Here is an 18,852-nt window from a genome sequence, read left to right on the forward strand (position 1 = left end):
TGATTATACTATGATTATTTCATTAACACACCTATCTTCCTCATTAATTTTGGTTTCGAGTACCACATGCTTAATTGATGGATGTGTCTACTGAAAAACTGTGTAACTTTTTATACAAGTAACACTATTATTACTGTCATTTCTTAGATCAATGGTAATGAACCATTGCAGAATAAAATGAAAACGTAAAATAAACTTGGAGTAATAAAGTTCTCTTGCTTTTTTAAAGGGGATCAAAATGGACATGGGCCTTTTAAGGAGCGAATCCAGCATTTTCCCCCAAGAAGAGACACAATCAGTATGCCAATGTCACAACACTGTGGGCCTCTTAGTCTTTATTCTGGTGGCATGCTTCTTGCAGCTCAGGATTTCCAAATGCCACCTTGATGCATATTCTAGCCGATACATGCGCAGAAGAAAAATATTCTAGATGCCAACTAACAACAACAAACAGTAACTTCCTTTGGGGGAACACTGAAAAGAAACCATAAGCCCTGAACATTGTAAGGCAATACCACATGAGAAGTGGACCTCTGGACTGCAGTTCATTGTTTCAATCAACTGTAACACAGCCTACCCAGAAAGCCTGCCATTTTCTGACTATACAGCAGCAGCCGAAACAGGCGTGTTTCTTACCATACCTAAGGTATTGAATTAAAAAAGAAGGCTGTGCGCATTACATTCATTTGAAACACATAATAAAAAATGCCAAGGTCTAAATTTAATTTATTTTTGTCATTTAGAATACAATGGATAGATAATCATCTCAACGTGATCAGCCAAACATCTTTACTTTGCTAAACTGTTAAAGATTTTAATTATGCTAGCATTGGAGAGCACTGGTCTAATGAGGCGATGGACTCCAGAGAATCCGAGTGGTTAAGAACTGTGAAATGAGTCTGATAGGATTTTTTTATATTCACCGTGGATCGTTTGCATATCAAAGAGGAGTAAATTATTGCACAGCAGACCAATAACCTTCCCCGCCTTTCTGAGGGGAACGTTAACAAAAACAGTTGGTCTCTCCTAACGGTTCTCCACGAAAATGTTCAAATGCTCAAGTATTTGCAATTAATATATATTATAAAGGAGGCTTCGAATGATACATTAAGTGGTCAGATATTCTTAGAAGGCATCCTCGACAGTTTTCTTCTCCCTTCATAAAAATCAAATGCCAATTACATTTTGATGGATTTTGTCCCAAATGAGCATTTAGTTATTGGGCATATTCAATTATTACTTGTCCCCTGAAATTAAACCTCGGAGGCAAATTAAACAAAGGGAAAGGTCACTCCACAATCCCATGTCCGGTTTTGCTGCATCTGGGCTATTATTTTCAAACACCTTTCCAAGTGACAGGTGGGATGCATCTGTAGCTAGCAGGTCTGCCACTGCTGTCTGCACACCAACAATTACCTGTGAACAAGGGTGACCTTCAGACCACTGTTTACTCAATGGAAACAATAGTTAATAGGCTTGTCTGCTGATGATAGCATATTGATATAAAACCACAGAAGTCAACACCTATTTTTATTTTCTAGAGCGTAAACACATGAAAAGAACAAGCCACCTATTTTTCAACTCAAACTAATTGATTTCTGGGTCAGCTGCATGGGAGACGGGGAGACGGGAAGACGAGGATAGGGTTCTCAGAACTCTGTTAATTCCCACTTTCTCTCGAAGAAAAGCAGAACTTCGATGCTGTTTTAAAAGTAAACTGTTTATCCAGCAAATAAAGACAAAGACAAATGTATTCACCATTTGTTATACCTACAGGGTGCATTAATGTTACTCTACTCGCCATCTATTCCAATGGGCTGGCACATCAGTTTCATTATCCATAAGAAAAATGGTAAATAAAAATAGTAACTCATTAAGTGACAACAGCGATACTTCTGGGTCAAACTGCAATGTGATAATTACTTTTAAGAACGTTCTCATCACACTTAACACAGAGGCGGTCAAATCGCTCTCCTCCATCAATGCCATACATTGTTAGGGATGTTAAACTGTTAGTTCAATGAACACTACCTACCAAACGGTGTTGTTATTTGACAGCTAAAATCTCATGTTAGACAGATAAAAGGTAACCTAGTCACTCATCAGACTAAATGGATATCAGATTTCCAGAAAGTATGTATTTCTTCCAAAATGGAAGACTAAGAATAATAGTACAAAGTTAAATCCATTAGCAGGTACGTAACCAAGCATGTAATTTTCTGCTACCTAGAGTTTACATTTTAAAAATTAAAAGGTCAGAATGAGACTGAAAGAATATTTCTATATGAAATTACTGGTGCTAGGGAGGATCAGATGATTAATGAGACCAAGGTGAAAAGCAGATATGCTAATTATGTAAAACAGAAAGAAGACCCTACAATAACCTTAAAAACAACAGAAAATATCCCTCCATTGCATATTATAAAACCTTCAGAAAAAAAAGGCCTTCAAAATATTAATTATCTATCTATTCCTATACTTGACATTTCCACGTTTAAGGTTAACTCGGCAAGGCCATGAACAGGTATGTAAAATAATCTTGATGATTTCATTATGAAGTGGGCATTACCAGGATCTTTAACAGATAACCCCCATGCCTTGCAAGGTTTCTTTTTCCAAGACAACTGGCCCCTTCATTATAAAAGAAAATGCAGGCACAGGTTTAAAAAATGTATGTTGTGGGGACAGATGACAGATTACTGTTCATGGAACTCAATTTTACAACCCCAGGTATCAGTGGCTCAAAGACAAACAGAGTTGATCAACCTTTTTCTGTCCTTGTACATCCATACCCAGGTGACCATGTTCAAGCAAGCAGAAAGTTGATTTAAACCTCATAATGACATCAGTTTTAAGCCATCATCTCTCTGACAAAAAAAAAAAAAAAAAATTGTGTTCTAGTCCAACATGACTGAGTTCTCCAGCCACTTTGGGTGAGGGAGTTGAGGAACAAAACCAACCTCCTGATTCAGAGAGATGGAAATAACGCTGGTAGTTCACTTTGCTGCAAGAACCTGACACCAAAAATATTTATGTTTACATTTATGCCATCTCAGGCGCACATAGATGCACCCCTTAGATTTCAAATATGCTTCTTCCCAACGTTGCAGGGGCTAATGGTTATAGCAGACTGCTAAGCCTATCAATCAATGCCATGACTAGTGAATTACCTACCAGTGTCTCTGATATGTTACTGCAGAGATTACACTCCATGCATCACCACATTCATTTCTTTCACATTACACATGAGCTTGTCTTGTCACTGCCCAATTGCCCTCTTTTGGACAGCTTAACTGATGTACTGTAACAATGAACCTTAGTGAGCAAACTTAATAGTATAGGAGTGGTGGGAAAAGATGAGAGAGGTTGGAGCTTGGGTCCAGTAGGTGTGTCAGAACAGCCTGCCATGTTTCCAGCAATAAACCCAAAGGTGTAATTAACGCATGCTATGACACCCTGCAAGCACAAAAATGCATTAACTGATGTAAATATATATAATATATATATATATATATATAAAATATATATATATATTCCTTCTTTTCTCCTTGTATTGCTTGGTTATGACATCTCCTGTTTTGACAATGGAGATGCTGAGCATGTATCGAGCAGTCATGGCAGAAAGAAGTGGCGGGGCAAGAGAGAAGTGAAGAGGAAAAAGCCCCGGTCTGAGTATTAAAAACAAAAACAGACTCATAAGGGAAAGAAGTTGGGTGTGGTGACTCAAGAGAAAAGATTCAAATGCAGACATGCTTCCCTGACTTCACTTGACCCAAAAGTTACCAAACAAATGACCAGGCCTTAAGCAACAGAAAGAGGTTCCACATTTTTAACCTTCTTCAGAAGGCAACTGAATCCAAGACACCAATGGCTTTAGCTATTAGCCTTTACGGCACATATAAACCAACATCCAAACTTACTCGAGTTCAAAGAACTTCTGGCCTTGAAGAGGCAACTCAACTCTGCTCTACCATGCATGGATGAAGGAACTGCGCTTCAAAACATCGGCATGGCACTTTCTACTTTCTCTTTCCTTCCTTCCAGCCTGTCCGCCCTCCCTCCCTCTTGACATCCCTTCCTCCTTCCCTCCCACCTTCCTTTCTAGTTCTGAATAATCCATCTGTTTTCACATCACATATGTGAAAGTCAGAGTTGCTTAAACCAAGACAATGTCCTAAAAACACCTAGAGGTCCCATTTGTTTCTGATGTCCATCACCCTTGGGATAAAATGTCAGTGGGCTTTTCAAAAGAAAGTCACTAAACGTATAAAATCCTACTTTTCAAGAAATCTCAGAGGTTGAAGAACTGTGGATGGAAGTGGTACCTGTTCTGATGAGTGTAGAACTAACTTGCTCAAAAATCAACAGATGAATGCCAAAAGGAAAAAAAAAAAGAAACTAAACAAAAAATAACCTTGGCTTTTATAACAAAGTGGTTGATTTTAATCATTTACAGAAAAGTAAACCTGAATTTATCCCTAGATATTAAAACATGGCATTTGCTAAGATTTAAAATAGCACACGTTACATGGGTAAAAAAAAAAAAGTCTTAAATGAATAATAAAAGCCTTCAGGAAAATTCCTTTGTGGTTCCAAAGAGAAACACTTCAAGAGTCCACTAAAATGCTCAATAAGCACAAAGTAGTGTCTCATTCCGTTACTCCAAGAATGTCCAACAGTGGGATTGCTCTGCGACAGCTAAGCCTTCAGACCACCCTAAGACTTTATTTTGCCATCAACAAGCATTTTACCTTCTACATGGGTCCATCATTATCCCACTCCACTTTTCTTAAAAGAGGTGATCTGCATCTTTTGATGGATGTCCTTAACAAATATACCAAGAGACAGCCCATCACCTCCACCCAAAGTCTTCACAGAGCTATGCCTTCTATATAATCAACACATACCTTGAGCAAGAGGTTGAAGGGGAAGGGCAGGCTGCCCGGGCTGAATTGTCAGAAGGCCTTGGCGCTGCAAAGACAGGAGGTGCTGCTGCTGTAACTGCTGCATCTGTAAAAGCTGCTGCTGAAAAGCCAACTGCTGGGTAGCCACCTGCTGTTGCTGTAAGAAATCAGGAAGAAAAAAATGAGATGACCACTTCCTAAGGAAGGTTAAAAGTATGGACACTTCAAAACCCACCATCATAGTAAACGCTGAGAATGGTCACTGGAGCTCAGTGGAGGGCTCCGTGTCAAGGTTTAAAAGGGACAGAACATACCTCCTCCGAAGAGGGGTGAGGGGTGAGTGTTACCTCCCTACTGCCTGCTCCCATAAATAAATAATTCGTCAATCAAGCCAGCTCTCCCCACAGTTTGAAAGGCCTGAGTTTTGTCATCAAGATGTGAACTTTTAGACTTTGAAATTTTTAATTATGCACACTAGAGAGAAGACTGCATCATTCTGGTCTGAAGGGGTTTGAACCCTGAACCTTTGAGGTGTAAAAGAACAAGCTGCCTCCCTCCCTGCCTGTACCGGCAGAAGCTTTTAACTACTCTGTTTATCACTTCTGACATAAATAAATGAGAAAAAATCAGACCTTTGAAGAAGAAAAACTTCATCTAATATTGTTAATTAGCCATGACAAACGATGAAATAACATTGTAAATCTTTCATAGAAAACAGCCACTAGATTTTAATTACACACATTCATAATTTAGCAAACAACATCGTACTCAACTGTGAGTTTAATATGAACGACAGTCTAGGCTTCAGATGCCTTAACGTGGCTTTAGTCTCAGAAACCCCCAGGTCTGCTTGCTGGTCCTGCTTCCCCCACCTGCTTTGTTCTTGAAAAGAAGGGGCTTTACGACATGATAAATATCTTTTTGTTGATTGCACAATGACAGGAGGAAAACTTTTGTTGTGTAAAACATCAATACATCATTCCCGTGTTTAGCAGGCCTTGCTTCAGCCAAAAAAATTAATGTAGATTTCCTCAGTAATTATCTGAGTGATAGAAAGATAATACAGTGCAGTAGTACAATAAATAGAAGGAAATTATCTAATATCCTTAATCTGCTAGGAATCATATCGAGGTGGAGGTCTTAGCCACATTATGGCTAACAATTATAACAGGAAAATTAACCCTTCCTAAACTGTAGCAAAAACAAACAAACAAAAAAGATTCTTCAAGAAAAGAACAAGATCGATGTTCCTAATTCTGAATATGATTCAAAAGATCAGAGAGACGTTTACAACTAAAAGGACTATCCAAGCCCTTTCAGAGATTGCACGTTCTGGCTAATAACTATACTTTACAAACAACTGCATTCACTTAACCTAACACATGACCTTGATCTGATACATCCATAAAATGGTATGTATATCAAGACCTTCTGATGCAAAGTTCAAAGAAAGAGAAAAATGGTGGTTTCCTTTCGGTCTTCATGTAGTTTATTTTACAGTAAAAACCATCATTCTCATATTAGCAACCAATTTCAGACTTACTACCATGCCACTGAGAAAGTTAATTGAGTTTCACTCCAAAAAACAAATTCTATACCACTAACAACAAAAATTTAAATAAATTTAAATGAAAAGCCAGTGTTTTCATTTTAAGAACAGCATGCATAAAATGATCCAATTGTTTTTCACCCCTTCCCAAGTTATCATACTAATGTAAAACCCAATGATAGTTATATTCATGTCAAAATGATTTTCTCACTTCTTCAACAGATATTAACTCACAACATTACCAAAAAAAAGGGAAGGAAGAGAAAAAAACAACATTGACACAATACAAGATCAGGGAATTAGCTCTTCTGAAAGCAGAATATAAAGGAGGGGGTGGTATAGCTGGAGGTTGGGGAGGGCGTTTCCTGCCTTACTGTAACTGAAATGTTTAAAAATTTTGTATTTATATAAAATGACTGATGCCTTTTCTGTTGTCTCTGTGGCCATCCCTAGGAAAAGCTCATGAAAGCTGTCTACGTTTGAAAAGCCAGGATATAAAAGTATACAAGGCCCATTGTCCAAAGAAAGAATTTAAAAGCAACACTGGTTGCCAAACTGCGCTCCCCACCCAGTTACCAAACACAGGATACGGGTCCGTTTGTTTACTTCTCACAATTGAATGCATACAAAAAAGGTCTCCGTGCAGTCCCCTCGGCAGGTCAGTAGTCAGTGTTAAAATGCTAAAATGCCCTGATAAACCTCGGGTTTTGGATCCCCTCCCTAGAGCTGCAGTCAAAGGTCTGTTTTCCTTTCTTCGGCTACTCCCTACTGCCTAACATAAACTGTCATAACTGCCCCGGACAAACGGCCCTTTTAAAACAATCAACTTAGCCTACCTCACCCGCACAGGATGGAATCTTTTTATTTATTATTTTTTTTTTGGTAGCTCATTTTAAAATGAATTCTGCTATTTTCCACACCACTTCTGCCCAATAATCATCAGCAGTCACTTCAATACCTGTATTGGGGCTACATCCTCTTCCTCCCCATATCCCTACCTAAGAGCATCTACCTTCTTAAGGAAGGTCCTATCTTGGTCCAACCCAGTATGAAAGCCAAACTTTCCCAAGGAAACATCTCAAGGAACTTCAGGAGGGGAGGAAAAAAAAAGAGCAAAGGTACATTGTTCTGGCCAAAGATCAGGTGTCTCACTGCAGAGGTAATCAAAACAGGAAAAAAAAAATGGGTGGGGCGGGGGAGCCTGACAATACAAAATTATGAGCCACTAGTGACTGGGGACTCAGTAAATTAACATACTTGTTCCATCTGTCACCATCCAAGTTCGAACCTTGTTAAAATCATAACCACCAGTCGACATCATGAAATTGCTACCGTGTGACTCCATCTCATTTTAGCACAAAAGGACCACCACCTGCATGGTAATTGCAGGAGACTGGCCCCTACCTCAGGAAAATACAAATCTCCTAACCATTGCTACCCTGGGTCTCAGACAAATCCACTGGAACCATGAATCCAAGGAGACCCATCCACTGGTCTGCCTACCTCAAAGGATATGCCAAGCAACCTATCTCCCGGGTCACCATTGCCTGACAAGTAGATGACAAAGCATGGACCACAGCAGACCTAGAGACCTAGAGATGTAAGACTGTTACTACAATGCCTCCCATTCTCCTTGTTGAGACACAAAGTGTTCTCCTTCCCCCTAACCCCCGCTCCACTCCCTTCCCAAACTCAGATACCACTATCATCTTTGTGCTCTGGGATGCTCTCCTTTCTGACAACAGCAATTTGGGAGAGGTAACTTTTATCCTTCTTTCTGCTGTGTAACTTTCCCCTTCACATTTCTTTATCTGCCCTCTGCGCTCATCTGAACTTTCATGTTCTCCCAGCATGCAGACGTGCATTCCAAACTATGTCTCACAGACCAAATAAGAGGTTAATAAGAAGTGGCAACAGAAAGGAAAAACACAATCCCTGGTAACTGATAAGAATGACAGTGGCAGCCCTTTTTTGTTTGTCTTCAAATATAGAGTTAAAGATCTTTAAAAAACTAAATTTTGATGCCTTTGAAAAGAAAGAAGCACAAAATAACAACAGGGGGTTATTGCCTGCAAGCCACAGGGGAGAAACTCCATAATTCTTATTCTCCCTTTTGAAGGCTGTTAGCAATCTGATTCAAAAAAGCAACAGCAGAAGGGGAAACCTCTTGAGGCTGTAACCATTTCCTGTGATCATGCATAATGTGCTTCAAAAGTGGGTTTTTACCAATTCTGTTGATCAATTGCACCTCCTTCATACCCCTTCTTTTTTCTGCTGTGTTTACATCTGATGTGACTCAATGACAAGCACTGTCTGAGACTGTGAAACAGGCCTGTCATGTTGATTTATGGGCGCATCAAACCACAACTTGTCCAAACTGAAGCTCGCAGTTCATTAATTAGAGAGTTGTGACTTTGAAGTCAGCTTTCAGACTGTGGTTTTTAACATTTGGCTTAATTTATATGCTCTTGAATGTGGATCTCTAAGGAAAAAACTGAAATTCCCTTCTTGTCTTTGAACTTCTTTTGACCGCACAATAATCATTTCTTTGTCCAGAGTGATGCCTGCAATCCCAGAGTCATTAACGCGCATTGAACTGCCACTGATGAGTAAGCCCTGCTGAATTAGAAAAACAGCCAGCAAAACAAAGCTGAGAGCCTTCTGCACAGTGATATCTCACAATTACATGCCTTCCCTCCCTGTGCCATTTCCATTTTAATTACTGTTAGTCCTTTAGATTTACATTTTAGACACTTTTTAATCTGTTCCCTTTTTTATTATAGCAGCACCCGGTAGCGCGCCACTGTACATAAGGTTGTGTCAGCATTTTCATTAAAACACCTCCTCCCCCTTTCACCCCAAAACTGCCCCTGCTCTGCAGGGCTTTACATCCGGGCTGCGGGCTGCTCAACAGGACTCCAGGGTGAAAACTTGGCAGGACATGGAAAACGTCCCCAATTTGTGTCGGGGGAGGAGGCAGCAAAGGGAGAAAGTCTGGGTCACTCCCAGTGTGTAAAATGAGCACAGTCCGGGGATCCTCACTCAGGTGAGGGGCAGGGACGTCGAGTCACCTGGCAGGACGCCCTGCAAAAGAACAAAAGTGGCCACCTGCTTAGGGCTGGCGAAGAAGCTGTTGAAGTGGACGACGTGCTGTATAAAGAATTATAAATTGTGTCATCCCAAGGAGAACACTTAAGCAAAAAAAAATTTCAGTCCACTGTAAAAATATGAGGAGGCAAGTTAAATTGGATAACTCTGGAATGGGTAGAAAGATGTCATAATAACGCACACATGCACACAGATACGCCCACAACTGAGTCTCAGCACATAGAATTGAATAGAAGGTGAACTGGTAACTCCCTGGAAAGGCCTTATCGTTTATGGGACTAATACTGTCAACCTTTGCGGTGTGGCATAACGTGGTAAGTTATGGACACTATCAAACATGCTGTACGTAGAAGCTATTATATACTTTTTTTTCTGCCCCCTCAGGAAAACACAACCCAAGCTGGAGTCTTCTCTTAACTTTAACTCATGCTATCTGGTACATGCCTTTAGCAATCACATTATGTACAACTTTCAGGAAGAAGTTAAACAAAAGATGTGGATGTTTAATCTTGTTCTAACTTTTTTGTTTGTTTATCCAACTCACAAGGGGTTATTCTTCAAATGGAAAAGGCCATCACCACACACCCAAGCTCTCTGAGCTGGGAAAAGAAAATTAAGTGTGCATCCAAGTAAAATTTTTCTGAAAGCACTTCACTTCCCACAGCTCCATCCTGGCCCTCAGTTGTTACCAGGTTGCAAAAAGTAACCTGAAGGCTCTGTCAATGATCCCTCTCCTGATCCTCACACAGGTACATGTGCAGTGGTGTTATAAAATATGTGGCAGCAAGCAAATGGAACCCAGAAAAATCTGAGCGAAAACAGGACAATAACTCTCAGTCTGAAAGCTGAGAACCGATAGAGTCAGCTCAGTTGTGCAATCATTTAAAAGATGAATGACAGTTTAATAGCCACTAGATAGTCCTCTGGGATCTGTGGTTTGAAAGTAAAATATGTATTGTCGGTACCTCTTTAGGCTGTTTTCCAGCATGTTGTTGTTGTAAAAGTTGAAGCTGCAACTGTTCCTGTTGTTTTTTATAAAACTCTTGAAGCTGCTGCTACAAAGGAAAGAGAGGACGGTAAGTAACAGAGGGTAGCGCCAATGCACTGTCCCTTTTGGTGCCATACACAAACTGTGATTTGAAAAATAGCATCCTTTTATCTGTAATGGCCTGACCTTTAGTTTGAAACTCGACAATAAATTCAGCACACACTGACTATTCTTGGCATTATTGTTTGAAAAGTAATCTCCAAAATGAACTGATGAAAAACATACCATTTTCTACACAAACTAATTAAAATAAGGCAAGGAATGACCTTTGATTGTACAACAAAGCGAAATGCCCTTGCTGAGAGAGTCTGGTGAATCTCCTCTGCATGCTTTCTAAATGACAGGGCTGGGCACTATGCAGTGTTATTCAGTGTGTGCAGGGACAGCCCTGGGAGCTTCCGCTGCATCCTGTCCCCACCACCACAGGCCAGTGACTCCCACCGCCGTAGTTCCGAATCTCATCTATTTGGTTCAGGTGGCTGTGAAGTCTGAATATTAGGTCCCCATGGTGCAATGACAACCAGAAGTTCATTACAGCAACATCGTACGTGGAAGAAGTAAAATCAACTCTGGACCTTAAAATTAGAAAACTCCAAAACGCTTATGTTTAAAGAAAGAAAAAAAAAAAATCAGTAAGCTTCTGAGCTGAAATGGGGACTTCAAGAGCTGTCATATTTAAACCCACTCCCAACGTGCTCCTCATTTTGCTTTGATTCATACCATTTAAGGAGCCTCTGGGCTTACCAAATAAAAGAGTGTAAAGTCATCTAAGCCTAAAAGATCTTACTGCTACCAAGTCCATTACAGCGCTGACCTCAGTCCGTCAGGTACTCTCCAGGCCCAAAGCCTAGTCACTGTGGCAGGGCTCCTCTCTTTCAGGCATGCACAAGCTCATCAATTATTCAGGGACTGGTCTGTGTCCTGCCCCGCCCACACCGCTCTACTTACTCTTCACTGGGCAAAGGAGCTGCTCTGGTGGAGGGGAGACTGTGAATGGAGCGATGGGGGCCCTAGGTTCTGGGGGAGACAGGCTGGAGGCGGAGGAAGGACAATTACCTGTTGAAGCATGAGGGCCTGCTGCTGCTGGAGGAGAACCTGGAGCTGCTGAGGGCTCAGCACTTGTTGCTGGAGGATCTGCTGCATTTGCTGGGGAGTGATAACTTGAGGTGTCATCATAGCCACTGACACGGGAACCTAGAATGTTAATGAAGGATAAATAGGAAGCCAGGAAATCAGAAGCACACAGCCTCCCAGGTTCAGCCGCAGACTGCCATCAGCCTGCTTACAGAGTTGACCAATTTCCCATGCAACATGTTATTTATCCGGAGGGGATGCAGCAACAGATTCTCGTTAATCTATGATGGAGTTTATTTTGAGGAAAGAAAAATAAAATCTTGCAGTACTGACAGGGGTTCCAGGCAGCCTTGGAAGCAGACAAAAAGGACAAATCTTAATAAAACCTAACTGGAGTTAGGATAGACAGTTCTCAATTGCTTATTAAGAGTGAGTTTTTGATCAAAACTATCTATGGCAAGTTAACCCAAACTTGGATTTTGTTTTAGGGAAGAAGATAAATGGGAACCAAGGCCTTTGCAGTTGGCGCTCATTTGAGCCACTCACTCTGTGGACAGTGATTTTAAGAACCACCCATGAATGCTTATACTTGCGGGGAACAGAACCCTGGACACACCTTCTGAACTTAAACGCGGACCCTTCGCATGATGCCTTTTACCCTTCCTTATTCCCCCAGCATACAGATGTCTCAATTCTTTCATATTATGTGCAATACCATTAAAAGCCGCTTTCCATGACATTTCAGTGACAAACAGCTACAGTGATGAACTTGATAGCATTTCATATTTGCAACTGTTAACACGTTTCTGCACGGGCATCTCTGCAAGGAACCTGCACACTGTATCTGAAAGGATGATGTCTTGTTCAGATAAAACACTGACATTAAAATGACAGGCTGTCTTGGCCAAGGTTACACAAATTGTATTCAAGCGGATACCTAATGACAATGCTATGAATTCTGCAAGCTTTCTAGAATGTAATTTAGCTATTCAAAATAATCACTGCACTTGTGTTTAATTTGCAGACTACATGAGAACCATTTTGTCAGTCCCCGTAATGCAAGAAGACTATTTCATGAAAAATCACCCCCCACCCCTGTAAAAAGATAAGGAAAGAAAAAAACAATGAAAGAAAAGACAAAATCTGTATATCTTTTAACCGTAACATTTAAGCATCTTACTTTTCTTTGGTTTCTAATCAAACATGTGACAGCAAGAAGCTAGAAGCAGTAAAGGATATACTTTGTTAAAAAGGATCTGCTGTCATCTCATGTATTACAATAAAAGGTAATAACATGTTTTGCACTTTGCCTGTGTGCCACTTAAAAAAAAAAATCCGGCAGACAATAGCTGATCAGAAGATAAAAGAATCAAAAAATCTTTCAGGGGAGCACTAAGCAAAAGGCAGAAATGCGGTATTAATTTTATGTAACATAATGTCTTAATATGCAGTTTATCTTGACTTTTGCACATGATTTGTCCTGTCATTTGCATAGCGAGCTCTCATTCCTAATTTCACAGTCATTATGCACTGATGTCCCGATTTCTCAGCATCACTAATTTTGATGAACTAAAAATGGTTCCTGAAGGTCAGATTCATGTACAGTGAATGTTCTCCACTGTTGTGGTGGGCATGTTTCATGTGTGGGGATGTTGGTGTGCAAGTTTCGTGTGTTTGGAAAACACTAGCTAGAACATTCGAAAAATTTCATTAACCCAGCTCTGGAAGGTCATCTATGAATTCTTCCTATTCCAGTGGCCTTTTAAGTGTAGATGTAGATACAGTGTAATTTAAAACAGATGGGCATGTCTGAATATTTTCATATGCAAAATGGGACAGATGTATATGAATGGATAAATTATCCTTTTAAAAGGATACTTTGTAGCACGAAATATCACCAATGATTGGAACAGTGAACCTGCATTCAGTCTAGGGCAAACACCAGGAAGACATTATCAAAACATCTAACTATCTACAAACTAATTCCAATTAGTCTACTTTGTCTTCATACAGAAAAAACTTTTTTGATTTTTAAATATGAATTGGGTGCCAATCTGTATCCTTTGAGCCGCTAAAGCCAGCATATCACAATAGAAGTTTACTTTTCCTTGAGAGTTGCATCATTACACGGGGAGGTATGATTAAGCAAACAAAAGAACCATGTTTAAGGTCTCTTTTTTTCCTCTGCGTTTCTTGGATGATGTACAATATAAATATTCTTGAGCCAAATTTCTGATGGTGATGAACAGGAAAACAGACAGGAATAGGGTGGTGTAAGATCTAAACTGGTGATGAACATGAACTTAACAGAGTTAGGACAGAAATCATCATAGAAATAACCTCCTGGTCATCATTTTTAAAAGACCTATGGAAACCTCATGCCAGAAAGGGGCACAGGTGAACTTTCGGAGGCAAAGGAAATATCTTATATCTCAACTGGGGTGCTGCTCATACACATGTATACAATTGTCAAAAGTCTTCCAACTATGTGCTGAAAATGAGTATATTTGAGCTCAGGTCAATTATCCCTCAATAAAATTGATTTTAGAAGTTACATATGTCTCCTAAAATAGTTTTTCCCCTTAACTCTGGTAAAACTAGAAGCATCTCCTTAAAGGAGAAAAAACTTTGTCCCTTGACTGTCAATAATAAAAGGGGGAATCACGGACAGGCCTGACGTATACATGCACAGACAATCTTGAAAGGCTGACATCCAATCAGTGGTTTAAATCTCCTTTTCCCACAATTATTTATTCCTTTTTTTTTTTTTTTTTACAGTTGTGTTACACAACAGGATAATGAACTTGAGTGTCCCCTTCTTTTTCCTTTTGGACATTTTGATGCAAGTGCTGATGAGTAATAATACGCTTTACAGCAGCAGGCACCACCAAAGGAGGGGAGGAAGCATGAGGCCTGAGTAATCCTCCAAACGGGTTGATCAGTCTCTGAATAATCAGAAGTGGGCTATTATATCCTGATGGCCTTAACTTCGCTTTTACTATCTGAAACCACGTTTTCATACCAGTGAGCTCTGGGCCTCCAGAGTGGGCTCCAGCTTCATTTACCAATGTTATAAAACCGAGAATTCCCCAAAGTTTCTGTTCCAACGTATCATGAAAAGAGGTATGGAAAGCTTTAACAAACATATTCAAATGGACCAGAAACTATGGTTGGGTAGAAAAGAAAAAAAAAAAAAAATCTGAGCACAGTTTTTAAGGCTTTAAATAGTTAAGAATTATAGCCTATATATCCACTCCCTTAATTCCCAACGTCCAACTTTTTCATGTAGCTAGTCCCTACTAATACTAGGAATCAAAGGGCATGCAGTACCAGCGAGAGGCTATTACAGCCCACACTTTATTGCCCATTACTACTGAGGTCATTAGCGGCAAGAGTGATTGTAGCAGTCTTAACCTATTGATCACTGTAACTACTATCATTTAATCCTGTGTTGAATGTCTGGAAAGCAGCTAAAGGCACACAAGAGAGAGTGCTTTAGCATTGAGAAATATGGCCAAAGCTTCGAAATTACACTTTGATTCATAAAATCTAGCCAGTGGTTTAAATCAATAGTATTTAAAACAGTCATGTGAGTTTTTAACTACAGCACTCTAATATTTATGGGCCCCTCTTTGGGAGTATTCAGTAAAAACGCAACTTTTTTTTTTTTTTTTTTTTTTTTTTTTTCCAGATTCCATGCCATCTACCTCAACCTCCTTGAGATAAAAATATTCATTTCTGATGTTTTCTGTGCTACAGGGCTCATACCTTAACTGGGAGTTCAAGCTAATTCTTCATTTCTTTCTCAAAAGACGATTTAAATATAAGGCAAAAAAAAAAAATTTCCGATACTGTAACTACCTTAACTATTTGAGTATATAGAAATGAGTATGTTTTATGAGTTAACAATGAATCATAGAAGGCAATTTATGAAGAACTAGAATGATTCTGTCTAGCTGCCTTCAGGGATCAGAAATTCAAATTAAACTTCTGGCAGACATTTAAAGAATGCTAGCATACAAAACCGAATTTAAAAAAACGCACACAGTTAACACTCCTCAGTGGAGTTTCAAGAGGAAATCATGAATTAAAAAAACACATGGCATGATACACTGTTGACTGATACCAACTGGGTGTGGCTGCTCCCAGGTGCACACAAACCTGCGGGAATGGCAGAAATACAGCTGTGCTTGGGACATCACAGCTCTGCTAGTACGGGCCTGCTGCTACCTTAATACCAGCAACTGGGAAAACGGTGTTAGCACTAACAACCGCTGCTGAAAGCCCATACACTGCTGTGTAAATTCTGTCTGATATGGCTTCCTTTTCCTTCAAAATGACTATCATCTGAATGCTGAAGATTATTAAAATCATATGCCTTATTATTTTAACATCCAATAGGGAAAGGTAGATGATGGGAAAAGAAAAATCTAAAAAGCAAACAAACAAACAAAAACACTCAGAGAAACAATACTTATTTCTAATCTAGGAGACAATTGAAGGAATTGAGTGGGAGGGGAGAAGACACAATATAAATACTGAAAACAACATGGTATCTTTTTTTTTCTCTCTGTAGTTTACACTCCAGTCAACTCTAAGTAAATACTACCTAGTATACATACACATACATTTACATTTTGCATATCAGTTATTGTCCCATAATTACTATGTGTACAAATAATAAAAATGAGAAGATAAATTTTAAACACTCTTCTATTTTTATTAACCTGGTTAATAATTCAGAAACTCTTTTTACCCTCTGATCATTCGCCACATGTATGTCCCAGGAAGTTCACTTCCCTTCTAGCCTTCAGAGTATCGGGGTGATAACTGACCAGGTTTGGCAGTGTAACCTGGTTAATCAAATAACAGGAGCAAAACAAATTAAATTAGAAGGCTCCAGAATGTCACAACAAAACCAAACAGAGAATATAACTCCATTAAAAAAAGAAATAAAGAAAACGATGCCAAGTTTTTCTGGTCATATATAAGCTAGCCTGGGTAGAGAAAATTAAACATCACCTCTGGCCCCCTGTAAAAAACAAGTTTTTATAATTTAATAAGCCAATGGATACGACAGATGTACTGGCAAACATTAAAGTTACAGAGCTTCTGTTTCTCCATGGTATTTAAAACAAAACAAAACAAAATGAACCAACCAGGTACTATGCAGGTAACTTTTATACAGGAAAGAATATACACTTCTGACATACTATTTCGGTCTTGAAAAAATTTAAAAAAGCATGCTATTTATGTGGAAAGTATAATTCTGTTTCATTATGGAATTCTGCTTTTTGTATAACTCTTTTAGACTTAGCTATTTTGCCACAATACTGTACAAAGCACTAAGGCAGGTAATGGTTATTATATTAATGCAAAATCATTTAGGTAGTCAGTCATTAGCATAACAGTTCTCTCAGTAACAATACAACCAACTATTAAAAATTTTTTTTCAAAAGACCTCTTTAAAATGCAATTAGCATTTCATTTTTTTTTTTTATCATTTTGTTTATTACATTCTATCAAGAAAGGCTATCTTTCTTTCACAAAAAAATTGTAAGGCCAAGACTCGCCTGCCAATCAGGAGTTATTTCAGGTTATCAACCCTAATAAGCAATCTCCAGCAAGGCTCTCTGAGCTCTTCTTTTTCTTTTGTCTTTAAATTCTAAAAAGTGGCATAAATGCATATTTGTTTACAGCAGAGGTATTAGTGGAACATCAACTGCTCTCCTCTAACATTTCCCAGGCACACAAGGTTACTCCACTAAGTGCCAGTATAATTGTTTTAGCTCTAATAAATATCAGCTTCATTTGCATAAAAATGTAAAGTTTACATAAATTAAATCGCTTCTCCCATTAGCAGTTGTTAAATACAGGAAACAATGGAAGCTACACATGAAAATAATCACTCAATGAGCACTGATTCTTTCAACCTAGCAACTATTATTATTATTTAAATCAAGAAAATGCCTCCTCTTTCCTTCTTCAACCACTTTCTCCTGTAGCTGGGATGGAAAACAATTCAGTGCACGTGAATTAAACATGCTATGGGATTTTATATTAACAACAACAAAAGTCATGTTTAAGTGCTGCAAATGGGAGGAGGGCAGAAGTATTCCAACAAGGTACCCCGGAAAAGATTCTATCTACAGATCTTTAGCTCTTTAAGGGAAAAGGAAGAGGCCTTGGCTAAGTAAGTTCTCTGAAGTATTACTCAAAAATAATGAAAGAGACAGCAACTGTTTCAATCCTATCTGAGACACATACATGATTAAAATAAATAAAAGATAACTTGTAGATACAGTTTTAGATCAACAGTTACTGTTAAATGAAGAAAATTATAATGTCTATCTTCTGCCTAAAGAAGATTTTTCTAACACAAAGAATTAAATTTGTAGCTCTGCTTTCTTCATGATTTAATCAGCAAAGAAAATTTCATAGGCAGCTTAACTGCAAATATGTATTTTTTCCCCATATTACTGACAGGGAGAAGGAACTATAACTGAATTTAAACACACAGGTAGGCCCAAATTAGACCATTTCCAAAGTTTTATAAGGCCTTACTTAAGGTGCAATCACTCTTTAAAAAGAATTACAACTCGAGTTTCTCAAACTGTACAGTTTCTCACGCCTATTTCCAACACCTTCACCTTATACATCACAGTTAAGCTAAAGGGTGCAAATGAGATTCTAATGAGAAAACATCAGTTGCTTCTTTGACAATCTCACCATTCACTGATTTATTTCTAATGAAGACAAAGCCCAACCAAAAGCTTCCTACAAGTTAAAGGTCAAAATATGTTCACAAAATGCCTAGTAAAATCAAGGCAAATGGGAAACCCGTGCAGACCCGCCTCATGAAGTGGTGTGACAATTAGAGTAATTGTACAAAAAGCCATCTTCAGGAAAAAGTAAAAGAAATTAAGCTGCCACAACTGTAACAGGTTAGATGAAAAAAATCAAAATTTAATGTATTCTCCCCTGTGTCATCTTGTTTTGTCAAGACATCAAATAGAATTGGGAAGTACAAAATAACAAGCCCTTGAGAAATCACAGAAGCCGACCTTTTTGATGTTGTTGATTTACCTTGTTCTCAGTTATTTGAACAATGATGTTTCAGATTTAAAGGCAAGATAAAGCTTAGAAATTAAAACATGATACCAAGGTAT

The 18,852-nt window shown here is 38.8% G+C and overlaps 1 protein-coding gene across 12 annotated transcripts in view; it reads right to left on the bottom strand.

The window, feature by feature from the left end:
- Positions 1-18,852, bottom strand: part of FOXP1 (forkhead box P1) — a 432,878-nt gene that overhangs the window by 84,018 nt on the left and 330,008 nt on the right. For 9 of the 12 annotated variants that reach the window (XM_074404548.1, XM_010350106.3, XM_074404545.1 and 6 more), the window contains 3 exons: positions 11,666-11,803; positions 10,527-10,616; positions 4,908-5,061 (listed from right to left, as the gene is read on the bottom strand). In XM_074404548.1, the coding sequence (XP_074260649.1) occupies positions 4,908-5,061; positions 10,527-10,616; positions 11,666-11,803 (382 nt within the window). The remainder of the gene's footprint in view (positions 1-4,907; positions 5,062-10,526; positions 10,617-11,665; positions 11,804-18,852) is intronic. The other 3 variants (XM_074404550.1, XM_010350111.3, XM_010350112.3) reach the window with 1 other exon arrangement.

This window comes from Saimiri boliviensis, chromosome 8, assembly GCF_048565385.1.
Source record: "Saimiri boliviensis isolate mSaiBol1 chromosome 8, mSaiBol1.pri, whole genome shotgun sequence".
NCBI lineage: Eukaryota > Metazoa > Chordata > Mammalia > Primates > Cebidae > Saimiri > Saimiri boliviensis.